A 17,110-nucleotide genomic window follows, 5' to 3' on the forward strand; every position below is an offset into this window, starting at 1 on the left:
GTTCTAATTATTTTAAAGTATGCTTGAATTTTCCAAACTAAAAATCGATATTGGCACACGCAAGCCTCCATTCGATGGGAGATAGTCAACGATTACACACTCACACAACAAAGATAGACACTCTGAAATGTTTTGTTGTAGAAATATTGATAACCGTATTGTAGTCGTCTTTATTTGTGTGAACATTAGAAAGACAGGTCAACGACCGGAAAACATAAATTTAATAAGGGAAAAGCCCACTTTACCGTTTATTTTAGTTTTATTAAAAACGAATTATTAAATCTTATTGATTTTAGTAATGAATTAATTTTTTTTTTGTAAAATAGTTCTTTGAATTTTGTTATAACGCTATGGCTTTCAATATTCTTTGCTTTTACATTCAAGCCTCGACGCATTCTTTCTCGAGTTCTCGCTTTGAACTTTACATTCTCACTGGCGTTGATATTTTTTTCAGGTCTATAGACCTTGCATAATGCAAAATGAGACTACCAAATATTGGACTCTTCATTTAAGGGGTTATATCTGCTTGTGAATTTCGAAAACTCAATTATTTGTTTGCATATATAATATATCGAAATTGAATATATTATATTTGAAAATATTCTGCGAAAATTTGAATTTGATCCGACAAACAGTTTCGGACATATGTTCGTATGTATTTGCAATCACCAAATACTAAAGTACATTAAATTATGTAAATGTACATTATTTTTATTTATTTATATAAAATTCCTACCGAACAAAAACACGCGAAAAACGGTTTTTTTTTACTTTCTAATGGGTATAACCCTTCAAGTTATGAGATCAATCCATTAAATGAACATCTTGAGTTTATACTTTTTACAATGCAGCCAGAGATTGCGATTGATATACCATAATGCCTACAGCTAGCTATTCTAGTTAAAGACTTCCATAACGCGGATTTTGTATACCTTGTTTATTCTTTTAACCTCTTAGCTAGAAGTTAGCTTTTGACTCTGTCAGCAATTATGTGTAACATGAACGAGTTAAAGAATTCCGTAATGAAGGCATGACTTGCCAGTATTACTCTCTTGGAACGTCTACGGCAGAGTAAGGTAAGTTACTTAAAATACCAAATAAATTATAATTTAGTTTACCTTAATTACCCATATTAAATTCTTTGTTCTACAAGTATATCAATATATCATAATACCAACTCCTGCCAATAAGTAATTTTATCTGTACACTTTTCCTTAAGTTCTCCCACATGCAATTCTTGAAAAGCGTTTTTTAAACTTTTACAATTTTCAATTATTAAATGTTATATAATTCACGTTTGAAGACCCCACGCATATTTTGTCTATGATAATTCGAAAGTCGTACTCAAAGTTGAAAAGTTTAAAACATAAGTGAAATAATTTTTCGAAGAGTGTGTGCCAAAAACTTTTTCTTTGCACTTCTCGTCTAATACCCAGTCACGGCCGCCAAACTTAGTTCAAATACTACAAAATAATTCAGCTTTCTCTTTGAGGTAATGAAAAGGTCACTTTGCTGATTTCATTTTAGTGGATTTCGGTTTTTATTATTTCTTAAGCAAAGCTGATGGTACCTTTCAATTTCGGCATGATTTTGTTATTTCAACAGTGAAGCGATAAGCCAAGGACTTAACAAATTGGAAAAAGATTAAAAAGGCAACATACTCGCTTGTTGGCTGAGCCTAAAATAACCAACCATAATCAGGATTAAATTTTCTTTGTTGTTGCCAAGTGTTTACAATGCCATTTTTTAGTGTATTTGTGGCCTTTTGTTGTTGTTGCAGCGTTAACCAGTACTAATTTCAGTATTTATGAACATATGTCTGTCGGTTTTATCTTGTTATCGTTACCGTTGTAAACGCCTGTTGCGGTTGAGTTGCTCGACAGCACATTGTAAATCAACAAAAGCACACTTATGCACGTGATTGAACTCATATACACGCATGACCCCGTTACATGCACTCACACACGCAATCGTAAACTCATCTCGCTTCGGCACGTACCACACAATCCATTTGGCCAATACGTTGGCCTTATTTCAGTTTCACGCTTAATAAAACATGAAATTGAGTACTTTATAGTAAATTAGCTGAAATTCATACATATATTCACAGGCACATTCCATTATGGCAAATATTTGAAATGCGGCAGCAAAAGATCCATGTGATCCATGTGAGCATTTTTTACAGCACATGTAGATTAAATACAAGGATATATAAAATTATGTACCATGAGAATACGGATCTTGATGGAATTTAAAATTCATTTGTTTTAAAATTCATTGGAAATGAAAATTAAAGCCGACTTCGTTGCAACCTTAAAGCGGTTTTGGCAAACAAAAGCGCAATTAATCCAATACGTTAATCAAATAAAGCTCAGCGAATGAATAATACAGTCAAGAGTATTTATCTGTAAACAAAAGAAATATATTTGCATATACATTTCCACCTCGTGTCCATGGCAAGAAGACACGCGCATCATGCTGACATTATGCCACTTAATTCACGATTAAAAAATCGCATTTACGTAGCATGTAATCGCCGCCACTAGCACGAGCTGACCAATGAGCTGTAAGCGATTTTCTTTGTGAGCAAAAAGTGAAATTGAAACGGCTTTATTTTTTCAATTTAATAAGAAAGAAATTTAATCGATTTTCATCCGTCAACCGAACATTTTTTTGTTTATCGGCCACGTGACAGCACCCGCATCGTAATATAGTCACACGGCTGTTGCATGACAATGATTTTATTTCACAACTCCACACATTTACAACCATTTGACGAGCGTTACAAAGCAACCTGTGTTAATAAAAAATTATTATGTACGAGCGAGCTTTTTATGCTCATAACGCGTATTAAAAAACGCTGCATTTCACACAACCACCCACCTGTGTGGATATTGAAGCGTTTGTGAAATCACGCGAGCTACATTTTGTTTTGTAGATTCAGTGGAATAATTTAATTCTACCATTGGTGACTTAACATACAGAGTTGTTACTGGTCGATTGCAGGAGATTACGGAAGAAAATCACCAAAATATATTCTTTGTATTATTGAGCGATTATATTATACATATATATAGGTATATATAAATATATACAATATAGATTTATGTAAAACTACACTGGAGAGAGGGAAGGTAGTCTACGGGTGGGCAACAGTTAAATTTAGCTGCACTATTTTAGCCTGAAGATATCTTGCTGCTATCACGAAATCTTCAACAATTTTGCCTTAGGTATCTTCAACCTTGGTTGTAATTTCATATCGCCAGAAAAAAGATAACAAATTATGAAAACTCTTCAAAGTAATGATAAATTTTTCCCTACATATATCTAATATAACAAAACTCCACATCCATTTTCTATCAAAGTAAAACTTCACGTACAATCTTAAACAAATTTTTAAACTCCACTGACCTCTAATCTGAAAAGCAGTTTTTCTTTGAAAATTTACTGTGCTTTGCGAGTAATCGAACTAGATCACCCATTAATCTGTCCATCTGAAGTAAGCAACATTTTCGTACAACAATAAGTTGAGATAGGTGTTACAATTATCTATCTATTTTTCATAGTACAGCTGACAGAAATCGACTGGTGCTAATTGAACTTTCGTGGGTATCTTCGAATCTACAAAAAGTCAAAGAAACACTATTATAGAGTTTCTGAATGCGATCTTGTCAAAAAGCAAACATATTCTCAACTTGATGGAGAGAAAGGTGCGCTGCTCTCAGATATATAGTTGATAATCTCTCGTCGAAATTAGGAACCAAAAATTGTATACGCCAGTTATAGTTGGAATGATAATTTTGAAAATTGAAGTCCTTAGAAGCTTTGCAATATCCATCATTTTGTCCGAAAATGCCATAACATATCATTATTTAATTAATAAAAATTCAGTGCACTGCAAAAAATGTTGCGACCTTTTGGTGTGAATTTGGTGACATAATGGCGTAATCCCCATTATTTGGAATTCTCATTATATAGTTATGCTATAGCATTTTATATTTTTAAATCAGACAGTTATAAAAAAAAACTTATGTAAGTACTTGTTGTCTTCTCCATCCAAATGAGTGAGTGGGAAAATTAGGTGCGAAATTAGTATGAAATTAGCATGAAATTGCTGAATTACAGCGCGTGCACCTGCCACCTCGTCTACGCCAATGCGTCACTCCACGGAAAAGTGTGCTCTACTTTGCACTAAACTGCGAGGCGAGGTATTTTTGCGCCAGTTTATTTTGGTTATTGTGTTCGCTGTCAGTCACACAAGATGGACTGTTGTACATGCGTGATCCGTGCATTTCGCAAAATTCTCTTAAGCATACAAAATAAAACGGTAATTTTATATGAATTGAAAAACTACTTTTTATAAATTAAATGATTGAGATTGATGTCAAAATTTAGCGTTCACTTTCAATATTATATTAAATTTGTTTGCACTTACTAATCAAAGTGCCACCGAACTTCAGTTGCATACATGGGTATATATGTTTTTGTAAGTATATGTACATGTGCTATGTTTATATATACACAGTTATGTTGTTTATTTTGTGCAAATTTCTGGCGTTAAACACTTACCCCGGTATGCCGCCGCTTTCCATGTGGTTGGCCAGTGTCACATCATTCGACCACACATCAAATTGCCACTTGACCAAACCAAGTACACCACAATGTACACGTCCGGTGTGGATGCCGACACGCATATTTACATTGACAGCCATCACTTCGCGAACAAGCCTACGGTTTTGAGTAAATAAAAGCAATGTCGGTCAGAAAAAATGTATACAAAAACTTTAATTTCGACACAAAAAGGAAGAGCTTAGGGCGAAAATATGAAAATTCGAGAAATTGAGACAAAATTTTATATTTTTTGACAAAAAAAAGGTGAATAAAAATCGTTCCTTTTTTTTTGGTAAAACAAAAGCAGTCTACATAATTATAAAATATATAATATTTTGTTCATTAAATTTGCTTTAATATTTCTAAATTTCTTATTTGATAAAAATACTAAAAAATATTCACAGTAAAGCTTGCATGTCGATGGAACCTTTATGGCACTGGTGTACCATATTCAAGTGTCAAAACGTGCTCAAACGCCTAATTGTATGTTACAATTTCAATCATTCTTATAAAATTCTCCCTAATCACATGCACGACTTTCTGTTTCTTTCTTATTTTCTTGGAAGATGTTGATATAAGCAAATTATATTTATAAGCCGCTTTGCACTTACGCTATTGCATCAATCATATCCAAGCCCATTTCTACGGCACAGTGTGCGTGATCCGGTCGCGGCTCCGGTAGTCCAGAGACACAATAATAACAATCGCCCAAAAGTTTAATGCGCAGACAATGATGCTCAGCGGCCAATCGATCAAATCTACATGATTGGGAAATTTAAAAAAAAACGGTTATACTGATAAATAATCGGGTAGTAGAGATATCCAAAATTATAATATACACATATACATTTTAATATACAAAGTGAAGATTCACTATGATTTTTAAGGTAACATGAAAGCTTTGATTTTTAATTTGTATATTTTTGCTGCAGAAATTTTCTCATTCATATTATATAAGAACCATCCTTATGCACTTATTTATGAGTGTACTGAACATTTTGGCCTCTATTGTTGCCTTTTGACAACTTTTCAAATGACTTGTGCATCGTCTCGACACACGTCGAATTATTAATCATTTTGCAATGCCGAAGGTGGCGATTAGACAGCTTAACTCACACAAATGGATTTTTACCTTATGTGTGAGCGACATATGTGACTTATTATTTGTGCGTACACCTGAAACAATTTAAAAGCAAATTATGTTTAATTATTTGTTATCGCGTGTTATTACGGTATAACAATTAATTATTTTGCTTTGTTGATCAAGATAAATCGTTTTGTGTATTTAGGGCTCATGAGTGCTTCAACACACACCTGCCATTAAAAATGTGTGTGTATACGCTGGTAAACATTTAAAGATGGAACTAACAAAATATTTACAATAAATATTATCATTTCTATTGAGGATGAGGCCAAGTAGGATTCTGAGAACTATTTTGAGGTAGATGCAGAGTAAGTTGTCAACAATTTTATAGTGATTATAAAAAAGCGGAGATCGAAAAAAACTGGTCTACAATTAATTAACTGTATATTTATTCACATTTTTTGATCTATCTCCTCTTCCTTTGCCAAGCTGCATTTGCTAATTCTTCGCGTTTGGCTGTATTCCCGAATAAAAAAAAAACTAAATCAATTCCTTATATATGTTATTCCTTATATAAATGTATTTCCAAACCCTTTTATTGAAAATAACAGTATATAATTTTACCTGGCAAATAATTCGTTGAGCAATCGGACCAACTCCTCAGCGGTGCATTGATCAGAGAGACTGGTGAAACCACAAATATCCGCAAAGAGAATGCTATTGCGTAAGAGAAAGAAAAAATCTAAATAATTATTATGTATATTTTAGCAGAATAATGGTCTATGATAGTCTAATATCAATAATCAAAACAGTGGAAAATCTTTATACAGTTATACAGTCCGGGGTTAGGTAGGTAGGTAGTGGCTGTCTGACGACGTACCTTGACCTATAGGAGGCCCATTGTGATACCACCGGGAGTAATTTTCCCTCACTCTATTGTTTTCTATCTGAACCACTCCGTAATTTTTACGATGAAGTTCATCAGTACAAATAGTTTTGTTTGTGCAACTTCTGAAACGTCGTGCAGAAACCCTCGACCGATACTTGAAATTCGGGGTACTATAAGAGTTCTTAAGCAGGATGCACCATCTTAGCTTGGAAGTATACGAGGTGTGTTCAAAGGAAAAGACGAATTTTGATTTTTCGCGGGCTGTATACATTCGATTATTGATATTTTATTATTGTTATAATCGGACACATATGTTTATCATGTACTTGTATGAGAAGCCAATTTCGATTAGTATATTGTTTCGGACAATAGCAAGATTAAGCACGTTTTTGTGTGCTCTTTGATTTTTGACTTTTGAAAGAAATGGATTAAAGAATATGTATTAAACTTTGCGTTAGAAATGGAATAAAGTGCTCCAACGCAATAGAAATGTTGACTGTGGATTCGGTGAGTCCACTTTGTTTTAAAAAAAAGTGTTTATAAGTGGTACAGAAGGCCGAGAAGATGTTGAAACAGTGAAAAAACTGTTCTTGAAAATCATCGAATCACTATTTGGGAAGATGCAGAGGATGTTGGCATATCAATCGGCTCAAGCCATTCAATTTTCTCGAATGTTTTGGACATGAAACGTGTGGCAGCAAAGTTTAATTCGAAATTGCTATATTTTGATAAAAAGCAATGTCGTGTTAGTATCGCTTAGGAGTTGTTGAATGACGTCAACAACGATCGGGGTCGTAATTGGTCCTGCGTTTTTTTCCTATTCCCAAAACTGAATAAAGCAACGAAAGGAAAGTGTTTTTCCACAATTGATGAGATCATGTCAGAATCGAAGAAAGAGCAATACCGAAAAGCGAAGTGCTTCGGGAATTGGAAAAGGCATTGGCATAAGTGTATTATATTCGAGGGGGACTACATTTAAGGGGGAAAATAGATATTGATGAATAAATAAGTGGTTTTCAAAAAAAATTCAAAATTCACCTTTTTCTTTGAACACACCTAGTATATGGTAAAAAATTAATAATTATAAAAAAGCTTATATTTTATCTTTCAGGTATTTTTACTTAATTTAGTCCTTTAAAATTCGTTTCGCCTATTTTCTGAATACAAGGCCAAAGTAGACCTAAGTCTAACTGCGTTGTCTATTACTTTTTCGAACTTCTCAAGCGGTAAGAGAATGATTTAGACACAAATTTTAACCAAATTATCATTTCCGAAGTCATAGGTATATGAAAAATTATATTTGTATATACTTATCCGCGTTAAAATAATTTAAAAATATGCTACGCTAAACTCAAATCAAATTTTTAACAATTTTGATTTCTACATGTTGGGGAAAGAATAATTTTTCCATTGTTTCCTACTTTGCATACACAGCTACATACACACTTCTTGTGTTCTGCCATACAACAACTCTTGGAGTACGTATAATCAATACTTAATTGCTTGGAAAAATCAAGGGTTTGGCTTGGAAATTGAAATAAGTAGCAAATCACCTGAAAGGACATGAGTGGGCCTGGAGCCAGCACGACTGTCTGTATATACTGTGGCGCCAACTATAATTACAAATGACTAAACAAATCAGCGAACATGCTAAATATAACCTAAAGTTATTGGCAATATAATAATGTATGTGTAATATACTCTGTATTTGTGTATTCATGCACACACTGGGCAACAGGACAACTGTGCCACACAAGCCTTTCTAAATATAGGTATTCTTCTAGTTATAGTTTTTGGAATCAAGTTTTGTTAATATAACACGTGCTAAGGCAAATAAATATTTGTTAACTCAGATTCCCACCCATTTGAAGGCTTTTATCATAATATAAAAATCATCGAGCAAACAAAGTCTCTTTAATTTATGGATCGTCCAGCCTTTCGCTAAGAAAAGTATTTGGACTTTAGATTTTGTAATCCTTAAATCACTGAGCTCACTGAGATACCCAGCTTTGAATTATACGTATTGGTTTAAATGTCGACATTTCCCTCCAAACTTCCCTTCTTTCCTACACACATGCAATGAGCTTTCTTTTAATTAGTAATGTAATTAGTGGATGGGCCACTCATAACTAATAAATATTTCGAAACTGAAATATTGAACAGCTTAATAGGTATACATATATGATCCGCATTTTAACGTACAAGATTCGCAGACGTAAATTTATCTCAGGCACTTCTTTTGCGACTACATCTCTCACGAGATTTTTGTTGCTGACACCCACTTATCCACAAATATTCATGAATGCTCATTCTCTTGAGTTGCCTATGGCGTCGAAAGGGCGTCGTTGAAATTACCTATCTACGAACTTATTTGTGTTCTCCCCTCGCGCATATTCAGTTTTCTTCCAAAGTGGCAATTCCGAAAACAGGAAAAGAGCAATTCACATAGTAATCACCTTGACGCGTTTTATTTTGCGCTTTTTTAGGCTCCCCACTTGGCGCCCTTCCCACATGGCGCTGGTAAATAGGCGAAATGTGTGTGCCATGGGTCATATACAGCTTAACTCATAACACTTTTGTTGTTGAAGTCGGAGAGTGTTGCGTGGCAATAGGAAATTGTAAGAAAATTGTTGTTCACGCCACCAAATTGGTAAAAGCGTGTTACGGTACAGATACCTCAGAGGGAGTGTGTACGAGTATGTAATGGCACTATAGATTTGCTACAATTTCTCTATTCAAGGACTGTCTTAGGACTATCACGAAGTTGATGAAATTATTATCAAATTTTTTAAGCTGGAAAAGGACATTTACTGGGACCTCAGGATAACTGTCTCACAAAGTTTCAAATCAACTCGGCTTTTCTCTTTCATGTAAAAAACTATAATCAATCATCTTCTCGAGCGAGAAACAACAAAAAATACAGATTCTTTTGCAACTGTTCATATTTTGGTTTGTATGAATCTGTTCTGGATCATATAAAAGAAGATAATTTGACCAAAAATTTACTATATATAATTTTTTGTTGTTACACCATCGACTCACCTGACATTCTCGTGTCGTTGTATATAGATTTTGTGAAACTGCGTATCACGTGGCTGCCCTGCAATGTCGTCCTTCATTTCCATGGCAACGTGACGCGGCAACACCGACAGCAGCAGACGTTCCTGCGGCAATGCAAAAACAAAAAACAAACTCATGAAATTAAACAGCCTTTGAAACCAAAATAAATTCAATGGAGGTTGAAGAGGGGAAAATCAAATCAAAAAAATAATTTTTGTACAGAAATGCATGTTTCATGAATCATGACAGAAATGTAACAAGTAACGTTTATTAAATATTGAAAGAGTAAAGAAAAGCGTTGTTTTTCTTTGTGAATGCAAACAGATGCTTACATATTACGAAAAGAACAATATATTGACGAAGAAAAATTCACCAGCAAAAGAATGGTGAAACTCTTTTTATAACTTGTTTTACTTTTTGTTGCAGCGACTTTTTAAAGTTTTATTTGCTTTCTGAACTTTTTTACTTATGTACTTATGTGCTTTCGCGGCAACTTGGCGACTTTTGCGTCTTTTGGTACACTTGGCTTCAGGCAAAACTGCTCAGCTTACGCGATCCCATACCCACAAAACCCACACATGTACAAACATTTCTTCATATATCATATACTCGTATACGCTATGCAAGTTACTTTGTATATTCTTTTGCGCTACCTTCTCATTGTTGGTTGAAACCAAATTGCAACACCATCGGCGAACCAGCCGCTACTGCACTTTTGTTTCGTTGAACTGTGACTACTGGTTTCGTTGTAGTATTATAAAAATGGGCTTTCGGGTTACATGTGAAACAAAATATGGCATATCAGGTACTTGCAGCGCCTTCAAATTTGAAAAGTCAAGGCGAAGTGAAGGTCAAGCAAAAATCGCTCACATACATACACACATAAAACTTTGAACACTGAGGTGTATAAATATGAGTCAAAATATGTAAGTGTCATCAACTTATTCTGGGAGTGGTGCAAGTCTTGACTTAAAAATTCGCAAAAAATAAAAAAAAACAGCATATTCTTCTTAATAAAACGGAATGAAGCTACAGGGGACGATTTTTGATCAAACATACTAGAAATAACAAAGTACAAAAAGCCGTATATACTATGACATTGCTCCCTCTTTAGAAGCAGAACAGAGTTAGGCAATATAACCGGGTTTTTAAGGCTTATCAACTTGCTAAACTGTAAAAAACTATTTGGTAAAAATTGACTCCAAAAACAAACACATGACTATAACTCTTTTCCTATACTTAATATACCAAATATGTTCAAAAACTTATTGTTGTTGTTCCTCTTTGGCACTCTACATTATTTTTGCTTTCGAAGAAGCTGACCAACCACCGACAGAGGACTACGAGCAACAGAATTTGAAAATCCAATAAATCACATATATTTATAGTTTTTTCACTCATTTTATTAAAACATATGATAAACATAAACTCTAATAGCAAAAATTTTATTTAAAATTCGTTTATATTACAAAGTTTTATACCAAAATATGTGGAATCAACGATTTGAGTGCGACAACTAATTAGAAACGAAAAAATTTTATTAGCAAAAAATAATAGTACTATATAAATTTGGTTACTTTCAGTTAGTATTTTGTTGCATAACCCTTTTGCTTTAATACTGCTTCACATCGATTGAGCATTGACGTAATAAGACTTTGACAGCGCACCACTGGTGCACCGTGTGCATGGAATCGTTATCTTGTTGGAATTTCCATATAACAGGCAAATTTTCCTCAGCCCACGGCAACATGACCTTTTTTAGGATGTAAACGTATGTCTCCTTGTTTAAAATTTTTATATTTATCAATATAATGTGACTATTCAAATTATATTTTGAAGCGAGCATTAAAAGCTCACTAAATGAATATTTATTACTCGTAAGCTCTAGAAAACTCCTTGACTTCACTTCCTCTGAATGCACATCTCTTGTATATCCTCTTTACGCATCCCTTGCATATCCTCTGCAAATCCTCACCGATAATTTGGTTAGCTGTGTATATGCAATGTGACATAAAAGCCAAAATGGTGGCATGAATAGCTGCAAACATGTGTTAAGCTGCCGGTGAATGATGTGTAGTGGAAAACCGCAGATTTGTGCACTGCGAGGTGTCAACTGTGCGGAACCCGCCCGCACGCCCTGAGGCAGAATGCACAAAAGAAGAATAGAAAGCTAAGCTTTTGAGCAAAAACAAAAGCAAACGCACATATGCGTGTGCGTTGAAAATTCCCACATTTTCACGCCCACACGCACAGATGCTCGTATAATCACCCACGCGCTAGCGATGTGCATTCGTACCTGCTCGCCCAGGGAGCAATGCACTAAAACAATGTGTGGCTGGTGAGTTTACCAACCGGCACCACTGACAACAAACAATGCCGAACGAAAGAGCAAAAAATTGCAATCGACGTGAATGGAACGCAAGAGCTCAGAGCGAATGAGGAAAATTACTCCTAATGAAGGCCTTGCAGAGAAATGTGGATTTAATTTACTAGCTGTTGGCCAGTTTAGAGGAATCGGAAAGAAAAAATAATTTGTTAGGTCAACACTCAAATTTCTCTAATAGTGTAGCTTTATTTACAAAAAAGGCAAACCATTGTGCGGTTAAATATATTCGGTTATACCCAGTATTGGTTTTCAAGGTTCTTACGTTCTTTTTTCATAGGAAATCTAACAATTGAAACGGAAATATTTTTCTCAATTGTCGTAAGATTCCATTACTTTTTCAAACGAAGACTGGTAATATCTATGTAAAATGCTTAGAGAAAAACTATTAAGTATATTATGTTTCAAATGAAGACTGATCTAACTTAAATATACTTTTCGAATTGCTTGGCGTCATAGTCGAATGGTTTAAGAGGTTATATCAACTTGTGAATTTCGAAAAATTGATTTTTGGTTTTACATATATATTGGATATATAAAATTTTTTAAATATTCTCGCAAAATTTGAAATTGATCTGACAAATATTTTTGGAAATAACAGCATAATTGTATGAACTTTTTTAACTAATGTAATCGGCAACCAAAACTTGAAACGCGTTTTTTCAAAACGCTGTTCGGTGAAAATTTCTCCGACCGACTTGAACACGACCTTCTGAAATATATTTGGCAGGTAATGATCGAAGATATAAGATTTTTGATAATAATTTTTAAGCCACTCTGAAGTGTACATTTTTTTCTGAAATAACGACTTTTTTTTGGAAATCAAACATTTGAATAGTCTTTCGATCATTACCTATATTCATTTATTGTTATCACAATTTTTCGTTTTGTGGTTTTTGGGTTTAAGATAATTTTAAGCAGAAACATATTTTCACCGCCAGACACCTTTTTTCGGAGGTCTTCCCAGAGATCGACCACGTTGATCAATCCAAAATTTTACAAAATGCATCAGCGATTATAAAAGTACAATAAATTCTGCAAATACTTTTTTTTTTTGTAAGTTAAATACAATTTTTTTTTATTTTGTTGCACTGGATTCATAACTAATTTTTATAAAATTTGAGAGTTATTTAGTTAAAAAATTTCTACGAGCCACTTTCAGAAGCTCCCCGCAAGCACTATCACTCCTACTGTTTGCATGTTGACAAGTGGCAAACAAATATAACACTCTCACCGTTTTTAAGATGTGAGACCTTTTTGAGTGAATAAGAATTGCGACTACTCACCTGTTGCTGATTCTCGCGCTGCGTACGCAAACGCGCCTCAATGCATTGCCGCGTCTCGATGAACGCCTTTCGTTGCGCCTTCTCCTTCGGCCAATGTGTGTAGATGCCCGTCAGATTAGAGAGGAATAATGCCAAGAGGCTGCAGAACAACTGTTGCACGTTGAGTTGTGACCAAGAAGTGGAAAAGAGAAAATTGTTATAAAGTAAATGAATAAATGGGTGAAAGCATGTGGAAATGTGTGGCAACAAGGAACAATTTATCACGTTTTATTAAGTGTATATATGCAGCTATTATTGCAACTAGGCACACACAGCTCGAGTGTGGCGAAGCATTTAAGAATAGCTTGTAGAGTGCTACTGTGTACACATTTGTAAGTATGTGTGTATACAGACACATGTTTGTGGCAAAGAGAAGCAAACACAATTGCCTTGTGAATGGAAACCATGCATGTGGCATGCCACAAGCAATTGCAATCGCAAGTGAAAGCTTGTGGCGGTGTATTTGTCGCTCTTACACGTGAGTTTAGTCTCTGTGGATGTGTCTACGCCCGTTTTTTGTATCCACAACCAGAGACCTATTAAGTTAGTCTTATGCATGTAAGTGCTTGCAGCATTCTTTACAAGTGCACGGAGCATCTTTGAGTGTATACATTTCTGCTCCACGTAGTCCTCGTTTAACAGATTTTACCGTGCTTATTGTAATTTCCTGTCAGTTTCCATTGTTGTACATCTGTTCTTGCCGCCAACAAATTGTATGTCTCCCCTTCACTTATTATTTTCTCTTGTAGCTTACTTGTATGAGTACTAGAAGATTCACTGCTTTAGTTTTTATATTGGTGTCTTAATGTGTGTGGGCTACTCCATACACTTCAAGTGCGTTTTATGAAAAGAATCGTATCTTCTGTATTTTCATAGTCATTTTAAATGTCTTTAAGGATGAGTATACTTAAGGACCAATGATTGGAGTCGCAACATTTCAATCAATAACACACATCTCTTTATCCACAATTTAGGCAATTTGTACACTGATTTACGTTTTCTCGAAGATGATTAGGTTTTCTGAGTCACACCAGATATAAATCAGAAGTATGAGAACTGAATTCAAAAAATAATCATCTCTTTATCCACAATTTAGGCAATTTGTACACTGATTTACGTTTTCTCGAAGATGTTTAGGTTTTCTGAGTCACACCAGATATAAATCAGAAGTATGAGAACTGAATTCAAAAAATAATCATCGACAGCTGAAGGTTAAATATGGGCAAAAAATTTAAGAGGGATACTCAATCGCGTTACCCAGTGTATGTAATATTCCGGTAGTTCTTAAGTGGAATTACTCTTTTGCGTATATTATATAGTCTAATATATATTGTATACATTCAAACAATATCTACGATTGTGTATACAATTTTAATGGTCAATAATAATTTCGTCTATTAGATTCCTCTTTCAAGACCAATGGTGAATGCAGCCGAAGCAGAAGAATATTTTAATAGTGTGGGCCTAAGCTACCTATACCACTTTTGACACAATATCAGACGTAATTCAGTTTCTGACGATGAAGAATATAAAAACTTCATAAGTATACTAAAGCTGTATTCAATTCGTCAGACATTGAAAAGCTGTGAATCGAACAAACAGTTGGTCGAAATGAATAAGACTCGCATAATATATCAGAGAGAGAAAAGCTGGTAATTATACCCCTTTCATTGAGGTATCCTTTCTTTTCGACGAAAGAATAGAGCTCAAGCATAATGAGTGAGAAGTGACAAGTCAAACACACTTTATAGAGTTAGTCAGAGACATAAAAAACTACAATTTTAAATAATTTTTTTGCCAGTAAATTATTTTATTTTATAAAAATAAAAACATAGCAAATAATTTCAAAAGTATTGGCGGTTTGTGTTGATACAGTTCCAACCGAAGCTCCGTGCGGTGACCATCTTAAACCTTTGAGAATCATCTAAAATCAACCGGACAAAGAAATTAGTTTTGTTAACAGATAATCTAGCGCCTTATCGAACTTGTTTTTTTTTTTTTTGTTAAATTAAAAAAATGGCGGTCTTGGGTAAATCTATTCCAGATTTTCGGGAAAACACAACAATTATTTGTTTATAAAAAATCGAAATTGCATAAAAAAAAATCCCTCGATCATACATTAGCTTTTCATGTTTAAAAAAAACTGTATACATTTCATTGAAATCTACCGAGTGATTTTCAAGTTGCAGTGGTCACCAGTTCGAATGACATAGTTTTGAGAAAAACGAATTTGCAGTTTTACGCTCTAGTTCCTGAGCGCCCGAGAACCCTTTACAAATTATTGAATAATTCGATACTAACATTGAGAACGGTCTCAAATAAAAAAAACAAAAACAAGAAAAAACGATAACTTTGGTTGCACCGAAGCTATAATACACTTAACAAATACAAACACTTCCCTACAAAAACTTGATTCCGATCTTAGAAAGAAAAATACGAGTATAAAATTCCATAACGATATCTCAAAACCTAAGGGGTTAGCTCGCGTATATACAGATAGACAGTCAGACGGGAATGGCTAAATCGACTCAGCTCGTTATGCTGATCATTTATGTATATATTTTATAGGGTATCCGACGTTTTCTTCTTGGTGTTACAAAAAAAAGGTAGTATTTTTTCGAATTAGTATCTAAACGTATACTGTTATTTCTTTTTTCATAATCTTGCAACATGTTGCTACAGTGTATAATACAAGTAGTTTTGCCTCATCTAAAAATATTCAAGCTAGATATCAAGTTATATATATAAATGAATGATCAGGATGACGAGACGAGTGAAAAAGTTAGTGACTGTCTGTCCGTCTGTCCATGAAAGCGATAACTTAAGTAAAAATTGAGATTTCCAGATGAAACTTGGTACACATATTCATTGGCACCCAAGGGAGGCTGATATTGCAAATGGGGGAAATCGGACCATTACCAGTCCATTAAACTGTAATTTGTTATTGGAGATCGCAGTAATCAGAGACACTTGTTGGCTAAAAAATTTTTAAAGTAGGAATGGCTCCGCCCCTAAATGGATAAATGTACATGTCTTGCAAACCGCTTAAAATATATCAACCTTACTTGCTGAGGATAAGTGATTTTATCACCTCTTCAAACTCTGAAAATGGGTAAAATCGGATAATAACCACGCCCACTTCCATATAACGGTTATGTTGAAAGCTACTAAAACTACTACAATTAATACAACAAAAATTAAATTTCACAAGAAGGATGGTAGAGAGAGCCAGATCCTAAGGTGTAAAAATTCGAGGAGCGTGGCACAGACAACCTTTAGAGAAAATCCTATATCTCAGAAACTACTTTACCGATTTCCACCAAATTTAGCGTGTAAGGTTACCCAAATATCCTATGAGACACTGCAGAAATGGGCGACGTAGATGATATCCACGCCTAATTCCTACATAGGAAACTTTTACATTATTTCGGATTCTTTCACTTTACTGTATACAAATCAAACATCAATAAAGTTATCAGAATAAAACCTTGCAAAAATAGTGCCCTCAAAGTATATCACCTAACGTCCAAAGAATCGCAATATAACTTGTACCAAAAATGGGAAAAAGCAGGTCAACACTTCCCTTAGCCCTTATAACTGATATTCATGATTTAGAAACGTTCAGGTAACTTTACTTCATCTACAAGTATATGTTTATATTTATATATTTATAAAATTGCTTGAAATTTAGTTCTAATGTATACCTTAGCAATGTCAAAAATTAATTAATCATCCCTTTCATTTCTCTGCCGCCAATG

General features: G+C 34.3%; 1 protein-coding gene across 1 annotated transcript in view; it reads right to left on the bottom strand.

The window, feature by feature from the left end:
• LOC106620232 (uncharacterized) overlaps positions 1-17,110 on the bottom strand; it is a 100,227-nt gene that overhangs the window by 31,556 nt on the left and 51,561 nt on the right. The window contains exons 10-14 of the mRNA XM_036372201.2: positions 13,314-13,463; positions 9,627-9,748; positions 6,320-6,412; positions 5,223-5,369; positions 4,570-4,728 (exon numbers count right to left, since the gene is read on the bottom strand). Coding sequence (XP_036228094.2) covers positions 4,570-4,728; positions 5,223-5,369; positions 6,320-6,412; positions 9,627-9,748; positions 13,314-13,463 — 671 coding nt within the window. The remainder of the gene's footprint in view (positions 1-4,569; positions 4,729-5,222; positions 5,370-6,319; positions 6,413-9,626; positions 9,749-13,313; positions 13,464-17,110) is intronic.

The sequence above is a fragment of the Bactrocera oleae genome, chromosome 6, assembly GCF_042242935.1.
Source record: "Bactrocera oleae isolate idBacOlea1 chromosome 6, idBacOlea1, whole genome shotgun sequence".
Lineage (NCBI taxonomy): Eukaryota > Metazoa > Arthropoda > Insecta > Diptera > Tephritidae > Bactrocera > Bactrocera oleae.